Source organism: Homalodisca vitripennis, chromosome 6 (assembly GCF_021130785.1).
Source record: "Homalodisca vitripennis isolate AUS2020 chromosome 6, UT_GWSS_2.1, whole genome shotgun sequence".
NCBI lineage: Eukaryota > Metazoa > Arthropoda > Insecta > Hemiptera > Cicadellidae > Homalodisca > Homalodisca vitripennis.
In genome coordinates, this window is record NC_060212.1 from 101,386,365 (window position 1) to 101,404,192 (window position 17,828).

Genomic DNA, 17,828 nt, shown 5'->3' on the forward strand with positions numbered 1-17,828 from the left:
ACAAACCCAAAATGGGGGATTTTGGGAGCAGCTCAAAAATTTTAAATGTAAAGCCCCATCAAGTGACCTGTCATTTTCAAGCCCCTGATAAAAGAAAACAAACAACGCAAACTAGAGGTCTCCATCTTAACCCAGTAAAAAATGACTGCCAATTGAAAATTTTATAAGCCAGAGTAAACTACTTACAACATAGGAATAAGTAACTTTTGGGACAGCTAAAAACTGTCACTTTTTTGAGCTGCCCCCAAAATTCCTCATTTTGGGTTTGTGAATGAAGCAGTAATTATGCCCAAAAAGTCATAATATAACATAAACGTGTGGCGAGTTTAGTTTTTCTCGTGTGAGCCGTTACAATATTAGTCGGGGTCTCCAGACTTTTTATTAACCCTGTATATATATATATATATATATATATATATATATATAATATACAGCTATGTATATTACATAATACACGACATACAAAGCTATCAATTAAATACATTCAGAAAATTTCAGCACAAATTTGTTCTAAAATTTATAATTGGATAAACTACATTTTAGTTTTTTTATTCGTACAAAAAATGTATTCAGAATGTTTACTAGAGAAATCCAAAGTCAAAACAGTTTAAGTCTATGAAAATGTTTATTTTTATGTAATATTCAGAAAAAAATAAAAAATAATTAATTTGAGAAAGGGTTCCAGGTATTTTGGGAACACTAAATGCCCTGTTGACTGTGTATGGTGGCATACAAGCTTCTCGAATATTTGTATACTACTCAAAAACTCGGTACCACTTCACCATGCTGCTCATTTGGGGATTCTTTCAGGTTTGATGTATCAGCTATTGTATAACATCATAAATGTTTAAAAACTCGTGTTAAGTTCAAACCACAGACCATATGTGTTTGTTTCATTTAATTTATATAAAATTAAATTTCTAAGAATTTTACCTTTCACAATAACAATTTACTGAACTGAATTTACTGATAATAATATGTACTGTAGACATTTGTATGTATCCTGCGTCTGATAATTCACACCAATTATAGTTAGGATGTTCAATAGTAGTGATAAATTAAAGAAGAGCTCAAATATACAAACAATTTATCCAAAAAAAGAATTACAATGCATTGTGTAGTAAAAGTACTCATAGTTTAAGAAAGGAATTAGTTTGGCAGAACATGTATATTTTCTTATATTACAGTTGGTTTTGACTTGAAAATAAGACTATAAGTTGAGATTGTGAAAAATTACAGCCTGATAAAAATGTTCAAACCATAAGAAATAGATTTTTGTCACTATCACATACTAACGCTTAGGTTAACGTCAGTAGATCCAATCACTATTTAACTACCTATATAAACATTTCTTATTTTAGAAAATTAGATAGGTCAATCTGTAATGATTAAGAAACAATAGACAATATTCTTCATTTGCAATTTCATTAAGAAATACAATGGCATAAAAAAGTGGTAATCTTGATTTACAATTTTTTTTTTTCTTATAATTTTGTGTCTTCTTTTATAAAAACTCAAAGAACTCCTTGATTGAGTATATGGGTCGCTCCAATAGCCAATTATGTACTTTATTTTTCAATTTGTTTCTTCTCTTGTCCTTGAGGTTTTGTGGCAGTGCACTGATGATTTTGCGCCTGATGTACGAAGGTGTTTTGTTAACTTGTGTTGTGTGGTGAATAGAAAGACTGTAGTCAGTTGTTCTAGTGTAGTCGGAATATACATTTCTTGGAAGGTCCAAGGTGTAAAATAACAACTGCAAGTATACAGTATGTACGTGATGTCAATGTTAAAAGCATAAGTAATTTGAAGGCTTCTCAGCAGGAGGCCTAGGCCAGTAAGTCTAACAGCTTTTTTCTGGGGAACCAGGGTTTTGTTAATGTTGGCCCTCAGATGTTGTGCCCTAAGAAATTAACCCATATCTAACATGAGATTCTACCATTGCATAGTAAGCTGTCTTTGCTAATTCCAGGCCTCCTATCCACAACATTCTTCTAACTAAGATTATCCCAGATGAGTTTCTTGGTCAATGTGTTAATATGGTCTGCCCAAGAAAGGTTGTGGCATCAATTGTCAGCCCAGAAGTTTTTTTTTTAGTTGACTATTTCTTTTGGTTGGCTATGGATGTATATTTTGTACAGGGGAAAAGCTTTTTTTTCATGTCACAGAACGTCACCATGCATGTTCCCTCTATAACCATTTAGTAATTAGGAAACATATTTTTTCAAGATATATATTCACAGCCCATTATAAGAAGTTGTCACTTCTGTTGGGCAGTCCCGCGACCACCTAATATTGGGAATGACTGGTATTTGTTCATGTCTTCTACTAAAATTTAAAATGTGTGGTTTTCAATGGATATTTAGCTGTCATTTTGAAAGCACTATTGGAGTGCTTTGTTTGTTGAAGATATAATGTGTGTCATTTGCAAACAGAAGAGTTGTATCATCTGCATACATTATAGTCATCTATCTACATTGTCATTATTGATAAAAGTGGAAAAGTCATTTAAAAAAAGAATAAATAAAAAGGATCCAAGCACTGAGCCTTGTGGCATTCCTGTACTTACTGGTAATTGCTTTGATCTGTGTATATATATATATATATATATATATATACACAGCTGTATATATATATATATATATATATATATATATATATACAGCTGTATATATATATATATATATATATATATACACAGCTGTATATATATATATATATATACATATATGTATATATATGTATGTATATATATATATATATATATATACATATATGTATATAAATGTATGTATATATATATATATATGTATGTATATGTAGCTGTGTGTATATATATATATATATATATATATATATATATATATATATATATATATATATATATACACACAGCTACACATCATATATATATGCAGATGTGAACTTGTGTGAAATGTCTGGTCGCAATATTAAAATTATTCTTCCTGTAAAACATGGTCCACCAGTGCTTTGTTTTAGAGCTACAGCACCCAAAGTCACACCATTGTTCAATCCCATTTCACATTGAAAAGCCTTTCAAGGTTGTCATGTTATCAAAATATTTCATTTGTATAATTTTTCTTTCTTTAATATATTTTTTTATAAAGTTAGATTTTTTAATTTCAGCATAAGTTTCTCATGCTGACATACCAGTAAGTCCTAAAAACCATTCTGAATACTGTTACTAATTTGTATGAGCAAAATATAATTTTTAAAATTGAAAATGCATCACCTTTTTGAAAGTAACTTTGAATACAATTTGAAAGAAGCTATTTATAGATATTCCATGATCATAGTCCTAAATTGGTTTCTAGAAAAGCCCTGTTTAGTTGAAATATTGTAAATGTGAATTTATAGAAATATAATATTTTACTATCACGCTTACAGTAATATGTGTTAAGGTCTAAAATCTAGCAAAGCAAGAAGCATGTTGTTGTTCAATAATGTTGCTTGACAAACTTTACTTGGGGACACAGAATCGTGCAAACTCCTTGGTAGAGTTATTTGCAGTTATAACTGACAAAAACCAATGTTGCAGGTATTCTTAGCCCTGTGTCTCTGTGGATTCGTGAAGGAGGAAGGGCTGATACCCCTGAACAAATCATTGTGGTCGCTCTCGTTCGCTCTATTTACTTCCGGAACAGCCTTCCTCGTATTCACAGCTCTGTACATGATCGTAGATGTAGGCCGATGGTGGTCTGGAACTCCCTGTTTTGAAGCAGGTATTCATCCTAATAAAGAAAGTATCTGTTGTTCTATTTTTTTTTTTTTTTTATTTTTAAAATAGAATAAGAGAGAAAATTTTATTGTTCTTATGTAATTGTTTAAAATTAAAGTGTATCATAGTTGTGTACACATCCCATATCGGCTATAAATGATAAAATTAATTCAAGACTTGTGAGATAATTATGTTATTGCTCTCAACATGAATAACTTTCCAAAAATATCAAAATCGATGCAGAAAAGTACTTGTCAACTAGTGAAAATGTAATTATGTTATAAAGAGTAAACTGTTGATTGTTATTTTTTCTCAAAAAGTCATAAAGAAAAAGTACTTTTTCATTAATAGCTTGCTCAAAAGAAAGCAAAAGGAAAACTTTCTGTGTCGTCATTATTTGGGTATGCTTAAATTAGGTATTCACAATTCATGCATACAAAATTTTAATGGCTAAAGTAGAACATAGGTTCTTATTTCTCAGATTGTAATATGGTGAATATGGTTTGATATTAAATATCAACCTATACTACTCTAAACAAAAACATGGTTCTTTAAAATATAAACTCATTATGCATTAAGGTTAAAACTTAAAAATTAAATATGTGAAACAATTATAAGAATACTTATAGATAATTATATATTAGCCTCACGTGCAAAGTATGAACAAACTCAGAATACTTGTTTTGGTTCGTTCCTGGTTTCATTGTCACTCAACATACATTTAAATTCTCTCTTTTTAACTTTAGAATAAAAAGTTCGAAAGAGATGCAGTTTGTGTCATTTTTAACACATAGATAAATAACATTGCAATACAAAATTACATTTTGATGAAAAATGTTTTGAGACGTGTTTTGAAAAAAGTTTTGAATCCTCACAATAATCCCTATTGTAAAGTTTATATTTGTTGTCATTGATAATTAATTATGTATGTCACTGTGGTTACAAGACTCCTTCTTTGTAAAATAAAGTATGTAATAGGCTTAATTAATTATGAATCAAGACTGTGGGAAGAACTATAATTAATTTAATATTACAAAACCTAACTATAGTGTAATAATGTGGGAGGTTGCTAATGAGGATAAAATAAATGCTACACAATGGGATGAGTTCTTAGGCTGGTGTGATTATCTGTCTAATTACTAAACTGTAAAACCTTTGTTAGGGAAACTAAGATAAAGGTCATCACTGATTACTGCCTTATTTCTTATAATTGTTCAACTCTATCACCAGAGTTCACAAGTAAATTATTCAGTGTCGTCATTGAAGTAACAAGTGTACCATTTTGTACTATTCTTTAGATTACCTATATTTATTTGTTTATTCTTTTTTGGACTTTCTACATTTATTGAAGGATTTAAATTCTCAGAAGACATATTAATTGTTTCATTAATAAATATATTTATTGAAAATTGAAATAAAAACAAATCAAGAATCTTTTAGGACTCAACTTGTAAATTATGAAATGAAAAATACATTTTACATCGTCTGAGTGTCTTGAAAACCAGTCTGCTGAGTATATTTAAATAATTAATTTTCTTCTCTTGGTTTAACATTCTACTACCAAATAAAAGAGCTAGAAAACTCATCTCTCTAATCAAATAAGTCAAAATTATAATTATTGCTCTCTAATTTTGGTATATTTAATTAAAATTCATATAAATTTTAATCCGTCATTGATAATGAGCGTAGAAAATGATTAAAACATACACAGACAAGATTTTTTAAAGATTGGAAAATGAGAAAGATTGAAATTAGTCTATAATTATTTCAAATGCCATGTGTATTGAAAAAACTATTGCATTTTATTAATTTTTAGAACTCAAAATATGTAATATGGGATGACTAGACAGGTTCTGTATGTCACAGGTAGTTTGCTTATATAAGAGTACAAGGATTAATATTTTATATTTAGTATAGTAGGCATTAGAATTTCTTTTGTGTCTTTAATGAACACTGTAGACTATGTGTTTCCTTGATTTGATTTTGTAAAGTTTACTCTACTGTTGCAGGTTTAAACGCAATGCTTCTATATTTTGGACATATAGTTCTGAGTTACTCATTTCCATTCTCCTGGGTACAAGTAGATAAAACATCTTTTTATGAGTTTGTGATTATGGACGTTATCACTGTTGCTTTTTGGATTATTGTTGTTATTGTTACATACAAAAAGAATAGAATATTTTTGGTATAAACAAGTATTCTTTCTTTGTTTAAAGTTTATTTTTGACGATGGAGGATTTGTGAAGGTGATAGGATTTTTCTCTGTGTGTGAAGGTAAGATTTGTTCGTTTGATCCTAATTTATAGTCAGTGTTAGTTTAGTTATCCACCTCAGGAAAAATCAGATTGTAGATATCTAAACTGCTTTACCGTCTTTGTTTCAATTAACGATGGCAAATGTCCAAAACATTATGTTACCTTTAATTATCCTTTTTTTCATATAAAGTGAACCATCAATACCCAGTATCTATTTTAGAATTTCACATCTTCACTGTGTTCATATGTAAAAGTTATCTTTTCTACACAAATATATAAAGCAGTTTACATATTAATTGGCTGTTAATATTGGCATAATTAATGCTGTTAATATGGCTGCTTACACGGCTGTTAATATGGCAGTGCAATATTGCCGTGGCAATGACCTTGTTGTAAACGAGACAAAAACAAAACAGCTATTCTTTGGAAGACACAAAGATACTGTAGGAGGACTGCCTGAACTGGAGGAAATCACTTCAAAGTATCTCGGAGTGACAATAGATGACTCTCTGACGTGGACACACCACACTGACAACCTCTGTAAAAAGCTTAGCGCAGGACTGTATGTGATCCGCAGGATGAAACATATCAGCGACCTAGAAACAGCTAAAACTGCATACTATGCTCTCTACGAATCACATCTTCGATACGGTATAGCAGTCTGGGGAGGTACCACACTAGGCAACCTGCAACGGGTCCTAATACACCAAAAGAGAGCAATTCGGATCCTTGCAAGCCTACGCACAAGAGAATCATGCAGGCAAGCCTTTCAAGAACTGAAAATTCTCACTGTGGTCAACCTATACATCCTAGAAGTTGTGACCTACGTACACCTGAAATCACCCGATGAAGTGATGACTGGAGCACAGCAACATGACTACAACACTCGGCATACTGCAAACTACCATCTTCCAGCTCACCGCCTAGCGTCCACGGAGAAGAAGCCAACGTATGTCGGAGCAAAGCTGTGGAACGCCCTCCCACTAGAACTGAAGAGGAGAGACCGGCTGCAGTTTGGACACAAACTAAAACTCTGGCTTCAAGACCATCCATTTTACACGATAAATGAATTTTTAAACAGAACTTTCTAACCTGATGTAACAAAATAAAATCTGACGATTGTACTGTTCTCTAAGAATATGTTCAATAAAGAATAATAACTTTGACTTAACATATTTTAGTTATATATTGAGTCGTAGTATACTATCCCCGCTCTACAGTATTTTGCAAGGGATACTGGTACGGTCATCCATGCCTCACATTCAATCGAGAAGCTGAAAGAGTTAAAGTGTTTTATGTATTTTTTAAACACTTAATTTTTTGTTATCATTAAAACATACATAAGAAGCAAAGGGGTTATGGGGAAAATTGTTTAATGAATAGATCATATATTTTTATATTTTTTTAATCTGTTGTTTTTCTTTATTTATATACAACAAAATGCCATTTGCAATCAATTTTAAAAGGTTTGAATTATAAACAAAAATCATTTAAAATTAACTTAACCTCTGTTTCACAATAAATGATGGAGAGCTAACACATTAAAATTAAAATTACACACGGTTTAAAACCAAATTCTGTACTAAATACAGTTGGCACAATTTATGTTCTTATAAGTACTTAAAATATTTTATAAACAATATAAAGAAAATAAATGTTTAAGATCAACTTTCATCTTGGTATTATTTGTTTTTGTTACATGTAATTGTCCATTCTGTTCAGAAGAATCGTGTGGTACAGCACATTAAAGCAAACTCCCACTGCTTTTGTAAATTGTGCTGAGTTTATTTTTACAAAACTGTAACATTTTACGGACACTGGAGTTTTATCACAAAATGCCTACATGTCCTGGTGTAATCACTGAGAATATCCCATTTTTCTAAATTCTGGAACATAGAAATAATTCATTTACAAAACGTCAGTAGGTAAAATGCACATTATTATCAGAATCACATGCTGTTAATTAACACATAATCTAATTCCACATTTATCTTTATGGAATAAAGCCACTCTAAAATTGTATACCATACAGTATTAAAAATAAAATCTGCTACAAAATAATAGAATGGTTTTTGTTGTAATGATAAGTCCATTGTTCACCACATATATAATTATTTTCAAACACATGCAGTAAACGTAAGAATCAAGGAGGCTGTGAAAGAGTTAGTTGACAATGTTTAAAATAGTTAACCTCGCACCTCATAAGTCCTGACCTAATTGTATCAAATTGCTCAACAAATCTCAAGCCACCAAAACAGGTAAAGTTATACATGATTTGCCACAGCAACAATACTTTGCCAGAATCACCGGCTTCCGATGATCACGTGAGGGAATAGTAAATTAACAAAACAGGTATAGATTAAGCTGCTGCCCAATGTATGGAAGTAACTGTGCCAACTGTTTCAAATTGGACATTTAAGGCACCAGAGCGAATGGTGCGTTGGCTCGTTGTACATTTGATATTAAAATTGGTGGAGCCATGGGATTCTGTATGATGATGAGCAATTCACATTGTTCCGAGTTGAGAGCTATTATTTCGGAGGAGAGATGAGGGAATAGACATTTCTGTGGTAAAACAAATATCAACGTTTGGTGATGGAAATTTGTGGGTGGTTCTGGAACCTCAAAATCATATTTTAAACTGATCAAGGATTTATGGATATAACATTAGAACTGTGTATTCGGGTAGTTGATTCTTAGAACTTTTTTTATTTCACTGATAGAGTAAGTTTAGGTATAATTACAGGTAATCTTGTATTCAAGAAGGTTATGGTTTTGTATTGAAGGAAGATGATGATGAAGGTGGAAAGAAGCTAGTTGATGAAAAAGGTTAGTTTCACAAGATTGTTATGGTACATATGGGATCCATTTAGTTGGCTCTCAGGGATATCCAAAACTTGTCTTGGTTAGGTAACTTGGTCTTAGGTGGAGGAGCATTTGGCTGAGGTTTGGATGTTAATGGTGAAAGGTTTTTCAAAGAGATTTTGGGTGTGTTATAAGCTTTCAGGGTGTTGAAATCTTCTCTTAGTATCTATTTGAGATTAGGCGAACCAGAGTGGAAGATGTTCTCAATTATTAAGAGTTGTAGGACACACTGTATAGAGAAGAGAAGATTTCCTTTGTTAAGGGTCTGATAGAATAGATTTAACTTAGTTTTCCCACCACCCTTTGCTACAGTTATATTGTACTGCAGTGTACTAGTTTTAAAATAGTAAGGAACTCTTATAAAGAGTAAAATAAAATAGCAGTGTACATTTATGGACTTTACTAAAATTAGCAATCCTAACAAGAATAATAATGTTCGCAGGTCCGTAACATTATTATGGTGACTGTACCTTAGTAACATAAAAATATCTTGTAGATGGTTCTAATATTATATGTTTTACCTGTAAATATTTCCTCCTTTTCTAACACCATTTTATACCAGTCTTCAACCTCCTCAGGCTTTAATTGTCCTCCTAGGTCTCCAGGTAAGGAAACTTTCTCAATGTATTGCTCAATGGAAGATAAGTCACTGTGCCATATTAGCTGAAACCAAAATAAAATAGTTTTAGAACAAGTTTATTTACTGTTTTAACTGATTTACAGCAGTTTGATCGATCCTTGATAACCTATAATTTTACCCACTATAATGGTACACTCTAATGATAGTAAGGAATACCGGTAACTTATTAACTAGTTTCAATAAAAAACTCAATCTAGGAGGCAAATGTTTGAAAATGTAAAGTTAAAGAAATAAACCGAATTTTAAAATATTAGAATTAAATTTTAAACACTGTTCAAAATATTTAAAATACAATTTTAAGAATGAGGAGATTTTAATGAGTAAGAATTACAATTAGGTCCATAAAGGAGCAAGTTTAGTGCATTGTTATTTTAAAGTTATACTTATATATTGGCATTGTTATTTAGTAGTGTCATGCCTCATTGTGACATGTTTTGATAAATCTTGTAAAAATGTGTGAAAATTCTAATATTGACACATTATGTGTGATACTGCTTTTATGGATTTACAATGAACCATTTTCAATTTAATAACGAAAATTAGCTGCAAACTTCTGGTACTGAAATGGGAACTAGAACTAGAAGACCTTTATATTTAAAAAAAAATAGCTGGTTAACACACAAATTCCAAAACACATGAACAACAGAAGAAATGGATGTGATACCTGTAAAAACCACAATAAGGAAGAAGTAAAATTATGAATTCTTCAAGAAAACTCACAAGAAAAAATGAAACAATGTTTTAGGTTAAAAGGAATCCCCAAAATATCACCATATCCTGATTAAAATTACGACACATAATTGTATCCACGTAAGTTATATGTAGAGTTTAAGCTTAATTGGGTTGAAATGTTACAGTTAAAATACGCTCATATAATAGTTTTGGTTGGTATCGATAAACAAAGTTCAAAATCAAACCATTACAGTTAGCAAAACAATAGTATCCAAGTTTTACTCTACTTCCAGCTGATCAGTAAGATTTTCTGGAAGATATTAAACAATCATCTTTTATTTTGAACAAGATCTTTTACATGCATATTCTATAAATATGCAGAGAAAATTACACAAGAGAACTATTACTGTTATTTCTGATACTTTTATTGTAGTTTATTTTTGAGCTCATAACATCAGAAATCTGAACTGAATCTCTAAATTCAATAGTCAAGTTTACTTGCTGATTCAACACTAGTGAACATCTCTTATTATCAAAATAAAAGTATACCACAATATTTGCTATTTTCAATTTTTCTATATAGAAAATGGCCATGCATGTGGTTTTAGATATTACGTATAACTTGTTGGTAAGGTCCACATATTCACAAAAGATCAACTATAAAATGAATTACGAAATTTTACTGTTATTTGGAATATATCTTATCAAGTGTCTTTTGAAGACTGAAAAAAAACTGAGGTAAATATATTAATAGAAACAAACCATAAGTAGGAAACCCCCAGATATTGAGGTTTCATAGAAAGTAGTAAAGGTATCTATGGTGCTAACTCCTTTTTTGTTGCGGAGACTTAATTCAATGTTGCCTACATTCTAAAAAGTTACCTTTCTCTTTGTTTCTTCATTCATGAAGGGTTTTAGGGCTGAAGCAAATACATTAAATATATAAGGATAGTTGACTATGTGGATAGCTTCAAATCTCAATGGTATGCAATCCTGAAACATAATAAATGCCATAGCTCAGTCAAAATACATAGTCAATATACTTACTATTTTAAAACATAATACACAACTTATCCATAAAATCCTTAAGTCTAATCAGGTAGACATGAATTACTGAACTCATCAATTCCTTAGTTGAATCTCTTCAACTAAGGAAAGCTCTAACAATTTTTATTAAAGCTTCTACATTTTTTGTTATCTGCTGATTGTTACATTTTAACTTGATTTTGTGAGGTGCATTATTAAATATGGGTTTATGTCTTTTTACCAGTATTGTGAGAAAACCATAAAAGCAACGTAAAATATAAAACTATAAAGACAATCATATGACTAAATATATAAGATTATTGAATTAATTATAAAATATACTATTTTTATACTAATATTGAGTGAAGATATTTTACTAACTTGAAAACTAATCTATATTATCAAACTAAAAGTATTATGTGAATTAGCAGTTGAAGCACAAATTTAGTAATCAAAGAACAAGTAATTGAAGTATATGTGAATGGATTATTTAATATTGTAAAAGTGAAGTGACCCTATGGCCTGTTTGCTGTAATATGCTAGTACTGAGTTTGTCTGCTAATTAGATTACTCCTCCCATAACTAATACCCTCCCATAGATAACCAAGTTTTGAACACCAATAGAAATAGCTCAATAAGCAGAAGCTCTGACATATCCTGAAGGTTCGAGATTCACTCCAACTTCTGACAGCACCTTTTTTTTTATTAAAGTTTTAATATTTTTATTGCATTGAGTTACTATTATCTGTAAATACTTCTTGTTCGTCTATTCTTATTTATATACCTGTATTCAATTTTAAACTAAATATGACTGTCCATGATGAATTATTTTATGAATTATTTATGTCATTATTTTTTATGTTTATTTTATAAGTACTGTTGGTATATGTACATATTATGTACAATAATAATGGAATTGTACATACTGTATTAAGTATTGTTGGCGATATCGATTACATTCTGTAAATGTCTAAAGTAAAATAAATCATTTTGAATTTTGGAAATTGAATTATTGCACTATTTTATTTCCGCTGGAAGATTATAAAAAATAGTTCTGTGACAGAAATGTTACATTCCAAGAGTGTTTAGGCAATGCCTGCGTCAGTCATCGCCTATCTTGTTGGATATCTGTGACATTCATCAACTGAAGGAAGATCATTCAAGTTATTGATAGTATAAAATTGATTTTAAAACATTACAATCTAAAAGAGGTTGTAACATTCTAAGTGCATAAGTAACTCGACTCAGTCTACTTCAAAGCTGGGATACATGATTGAATCATGATAATATACTGTCTAGAGTTAGTTCCAAATATTGAACTGAATTTGTTGCTTTCATTTCAAACTATTCTAAGGAAATAGTTCTAGGACTTTTATTTAAAGTCAAGAATTGTAGGATACGAGACTTGTTTTAGTTCAAGATAAGATGGTTGACTGATACCAACTTTTAAGTTTATGAACTGACTAGACAACTCTTTCCTGAAGATTAGACTAAGGACCTCTGAACAGCAGAGTTGTACTGTTTGCTTAAAATATAGATTGGGCTAAAGTAACAGCAGCAGGATCATTAATATAAGATAATTGATTCTTACAATGAAGAGCAATTTTAGTCCCATAATGCTTCCATGGGGAAGTCCTGCATAGTCAAATCAGATTCCTGAAATTTATACAAATTGCATCTGGTTAGTAAAATATGATCTGAACCAGGCAAGAGGAACTCTAAGCACACCACACATTTCCAGCTTCATACGAAGGCCGAGTACATTGTAAAGATCACTAAATATTCCACCTAAATATATCACCAAAGCCAGCTCATGAATCATATTTGGCAAAGACAATTTTCTGAAATACTTTGAGATTATACATAGAAGAGCAACAGGGCAGTAATAATTAAGTTGCTTTGGCTTCCTTTCTTAAACATTTTAACCATCTTAGCAGTTTTGTAAATATTGAGAAAAAATATTCCTGACAAAATTGAATCTTTAAACAAATAGACCAGTGGATCAAGAATGGTTGAGTATATTTGTTAAGTTAAGTTAATTGCTAGTAGACTTTATAGTTATAAGAAAAAGAATCGCTTGTTCTATTTCTCAGGAAGAATCATGAGAAAAAGACAACAAACTGACGGAAGGGTACTGTCGAATTAGATTACCTTGAAATGGTTATTATAAAGATTTATGACTTTAAATAGTGACTGAACCTTTACTCCCAGATTTTAGACAAGTTTAATCGGTTTGGACTAAACAAATTTATATATTGTCTAAATTCACTACCAGATAGATATAAATTAAAATGAAAAAACATAACACACAAAACAAAATACAAAATATAGAATGTGACAAAAATTGAAAATGATGAAATATATTTTTGAGATAAATAAAGGACAACTAAAATTATTTTAAAAACAATTTAAATTACTTGGAAAAATCCTAAAACTGTACGTATTTTATGAGGAGTCGCCCACTTCATTATCTTCAATGAAAAATGCGTACAGTCAAGTATTAATGCCACTCCATTGTCTTGAACATCTTCTTCCAGAGAAAACGCTTCCAGGATCATCATTGTAGATTGAATCACACTTGTCCAGCTCTCTTTGCCAGGGTCCAACTTCCCTGCAGAAACAGAGCTCATTCAGTGTAAATTTAATAAAGTACTATATTATTTGGTTGGTACCAAGATTCTTCAATTATTCATGATACAAAAAACAAGTAACTCTTTCTTTCAAGATCTGCAATCTGATCTCTTTCTCAGGTAGATAACAACCTAACAAATTACTACAATCTAGATTATGAAAAAATCTTATCAACACATAAATAAGTCAGAATTAAAATTGAATCAAACATGATATTCACAATAATAATTGATATAAACTGAACTAAATAACTAATAGGTTTGCAAGCAACATACTACCACTGAAAACAGACCAATGGCCAGGAGTATATGTCAAACATCATAACAGAAACAAGATGGCAGCAGATCAGACAACGAGGACAGTATTATATAAACATTAGTATTATAGATGTATAATTTTACAATGAAATGAACCAACAATAAACAAATCCACAATATTATGGCTGCATATATGATGGAGTATGTATATTTTATGGCATCACATAACACAACTATGTTGGGAAGGGCTGATTCAATACAAATATTGAATTTGGCTTTATTTTACTAGTCAACAACTTTATGGATCTTTTCAGACGGACTTGGACTCCGGATTCCGAGAGTTGAGTCTGAGACAGTGTCACTTCTCAGACAATACACCAAGTAAAAGATGAAATGGAGCTAAATTCAACTTATTTTTAGACCTATTTTATTTATTTTGTAATGTTCACAGCCAAGCAGATAATGTCAGACTGAGGTAACTCTGGTTGGGCAATGATCACAGTCAAACAAATGATCTGAGACTGAGGCATCCCTGATAGGAGCATGTTCACAGCCAAACAGATAATGTCAGACTGAGGTAACTCTGACTGAGCCATGATCACAGTCAAACAAATGATCTGAGACTGAGCCATCCCTGACAAGAGCATGGTCATAGTCAGGACACTGTTCTTCCTTAACGATGGCAAATTTTTGTAATTATGTTATCTCTTAAGGGAAACATTATAGACTATAGACATGTTCAATGGTATTGACCTGGATGATGGACCGATGTGCACTCTCTTCATAAATTCATAATATATAAGACTTAAATGTAAGCTTGCCAATAATCAGTAATATGTATTAAGGATTTAACAATGTTTAAGAAATTATATTTTATCAAAGATTTTGATTTTTTCATAATTTTAATTACTCACCGAATTTGATATTCATCACTCTTCTTCCACATTTGTCTCGGTCTTTTAAAGGAAGCCCAAGATCTTTTCTTTGGAGCATCTTGATATTTTCGGCAGGACTTTGTACTATAAATGCTTCTGGGTTCTCGATTTTTGCCTTGAAGTATCTCTTAATCTGAAAAATACCTGAGTTTAAAAATCTAGTTTCAATGGTTTATTTTCTAATGCTTGATAATAACAAATACTTTTCCATACAGCAGAGAGTTGACGTGATCTGCCTATAAGGACGTATATATATATAAACAGGTTAGATCATGCGGTAACTGCAACTATGTAAGAATACATAGTAGGCGATTAATATTGAAAAGGTAACACAATATTTTTTCCAACAGCTTTAATCACGTAGGGTACATTATAATATACAACTACCAAAGTGAAAAGGCCAAAATATAGTAAATAAAATTGAGTTTTTTTTAATACAATGATTATGTACATTATAATCTGGTATAAGCTTCTATACTTTAAATAGGTTACATAAGTATTATCTGCTAAATAAAATAGTGTAAAGGGAAATCAATTCAATCAGGTATTTCAATAGGTGACAAACCAACAATAACAATCCTAGCCGTGCATAATAAAACTTATATTTCATTGTTGCGTAAGCAGTACTTGTATGTAGTTTTAGTTGATAAACTTTAAATTAGTTTTTACAACATTTTTATTCTGTACTTTCAAAAAGTAATTTGTAATGAATAATGAGATATACAATATCTTAATGACAGAAATCATGATGACCGGCAACCTATAAATATCCCATCTACTTCGGATTCTTTTACAAATACATTGATTGTGTATTTTTCAAGTAATGTACTAATACATGGTATCTACCAAATAAATGTATGATGTCGTAAAAATAAAAGAATTGTCATTAACAAAAAAGCAAATAAAACAGTTATAGGACAGTTAAAACTCGTCTGTAACCATAACAACAACGTTTTGTATGCATACCCTCATTTACCTTCTATTAGATTTAAAAATAAAGAACATTGTACAATAGGAAATTTACACAGGTTCAGAAACATACATGCACTGATGTCTGTACAGTTAGAGTTAGAGAGTATTTCTATTTTTCCAGTTACCGAAAGTTTTGGGTTTTGCTGAAAAAATACTAACATATTCAGATTCATTCCTGCAGACAACTAAAATGTAATTTTTATTGTTAATTTTACTGTTATTTTTAATACACAACAGAACAAATAATTCATAAATTAAAGAATATGAAAAATTAGATCATTTTTGCTATGAACAATAAAAGTATCCATTACGTCAAAAGTGTTGCACAGGTATTCTTACATGGTAACCATTCACTTCACTTTTGTATGATACGCATCAAAGTTTCATGGAAATAATTTTGTTAACCCTTATGTTCCTCACCAGTACAAACATTACAAATTTCCTTGTCCAAATAAAGTAAACATATCACTGACTCAATATTCAAGAAATGTCAAAAAGTACTAAACCAAAAACCAGATTTAATGTTCCATCCAACATTGCAATATTCAAACAGCACAATCACATGCTTCCCTAAATAGTTATATTCTCGATATCAGGGAGGCCTCTAACTTGTTACTATACTCTGTTATATTGTTAGAAATCCTGGGAAGTTAAGATGTATAGAAACAAGTACTGAGTAACGTAGGATAGGAATTTGTTGTTCCTTAGAAGTGCTTAGTGAGAAACAACCTTCTTTCCACTGGCTTTTACATTGGAAACAGTGGAAATATCAACTATATAACTACTGGAATATGAATAACTGTTCGAACTTATGTCTAAAACTCATTTGCTTATTAGCTAATAAGAAATTTATTAGTTCTACTTTAGGACTCCATCTTACTTGACTTTAAAAGATATGGACTAGCTCCAGGAAATGGAAATATTTTGCAATGGCCATCCCTGTGATATTTGGGATATTGTGTTAAATTAGACATGCCTATGATGTCCCTGGTATATTTCAGAGTGACATGGCTAAAGCCCTTCTGTAATGGGCTTTCAAGTAAAAATATTCTGTAATAGGGGCAGAGGTCTTTCTGTGCATCCATATCCGTTTCCTTGGACCATAAATTATTTGACAGCTTATGCATTGATATACAACTTGTTTAGTATTCACATAAGCTGTCAAATAATTATTGGTCCAAGGCAAAGGATATGTGTTTGTATAATCTAATTACAGGATATTTTGAGCTGTAAAAAATTGAGCTGTCCAAAAATTTAATAGCTGAAATTTATTAATTAGTAGCAGTCAGTATTAAAATTAGTACACAGTAACAGAATTTTAGTTCTTCTTTCTTTTATTGAGTTTAATTTGAATGTATATAATTAATTGTTTGTCTAGTGGATTATATGACTTACTGTTGCTTCTTTTCCTTATGAATGCCTTTAATTTAGTATGGTTGGCTGCTGTTATGTATTTAAACTTGTTATTCTCCGTCTGTTTTTTGTACCAATAGTTTGGTAGTCTTAATTTATTCCACTTAATAATGCTTCTAATCATTTAATATTAATTCTAGTCATACAGCAAAATTACATAATGTTTACATACAGCCTTTTATAATGTTTATATATTATTTGTTGTTGCATTTCTTGTTGTATTGAATTGTTGAATTATTATTATCCATTATTATTTGTCTGTTATTTTATTTGTTATTATTGATTTGCATGTCATATTCATTAATCTAATAATGTTATTGTTTACTTAGCATTAATTTTAGTATTAGCTTAACTTAATATTAGCTATTTAAATTACTGGTTAATAGCCATCATTGCATTGTATTTATCTGTATTGTAAATGGTGAT

At 30.6% G+C, this 17,828-nt stretch overlaps 2 protein-coding genes across 4 annotated transcripts in view; one reads left to right on the forward strand and one right to left on the reverse strand.

Annotated features, from left to right (window-relative positions):
* LOC124364658 (heparan-alpha-glucosaminide N-acetyltransferase-like) overlaps window positions 1-5,928 on the forward strand; it is a 43,832-nt gene extending 37,904 nt beyond the window's left edge. For 2 of the 3 annotated variants that reach the window (XM_046820294.1, XM_046820296.1), the window contains 3 exons: window positions 686-810; window positions 3,557-3,740; window positions 5,746-5,928. In XM_046820294.1, coding sequence (XP_046676250.1) covers window positions 686-810; window positions 3,557-3,740; window positions 5,746-5,927 — 491 coding nt within the window. In that variant the 3' untranslated portion in view covers window position 5,928. The remainder of the gene's footprint in view (window positions 1-685; window positions 811-3,556; window positions 3,741-5,745) is intronic. The other variant, XM_046820297.1, reaches the window with a different exon arrangement.
* Window positions 5,929-7,380: 1,452 nt separating this feature from the next.
* The window catches only part of LOC124364659 (clavesin-2-like), a 32,127-nt gene continuing 21,679 nt past the window's right edge, over window positions 7,381-17,828 (reverse strand). The window contains exons 3-7 of the mRNA XM_046820298.1: window positions 14,997-15,150; window positions 13,612-13,805; window positions 11,051-11,161; window positions 9,378-9,519; window positions 7,381-7,877 (exon numbers count right to left, since the gene is read on the reverse strand). Coding sequence (XP_046676254.1) covers window positions 7,849-7,877; window positions 9,378-9,519; window positions 11,051-11,161; window positions 13,612-13,805; window positions 14,997-15,150 — 630 coding nt within the window. The 3' untranslated portion in view covers window positions 7,381-7,848. The remainder of the gene's footprint in view (window positions 7,878-9,377; window positions 9,520-11,050; window positions 11,162-13,611; window positions 13,806-14,996; window positions 15,151-17,828) is intronic.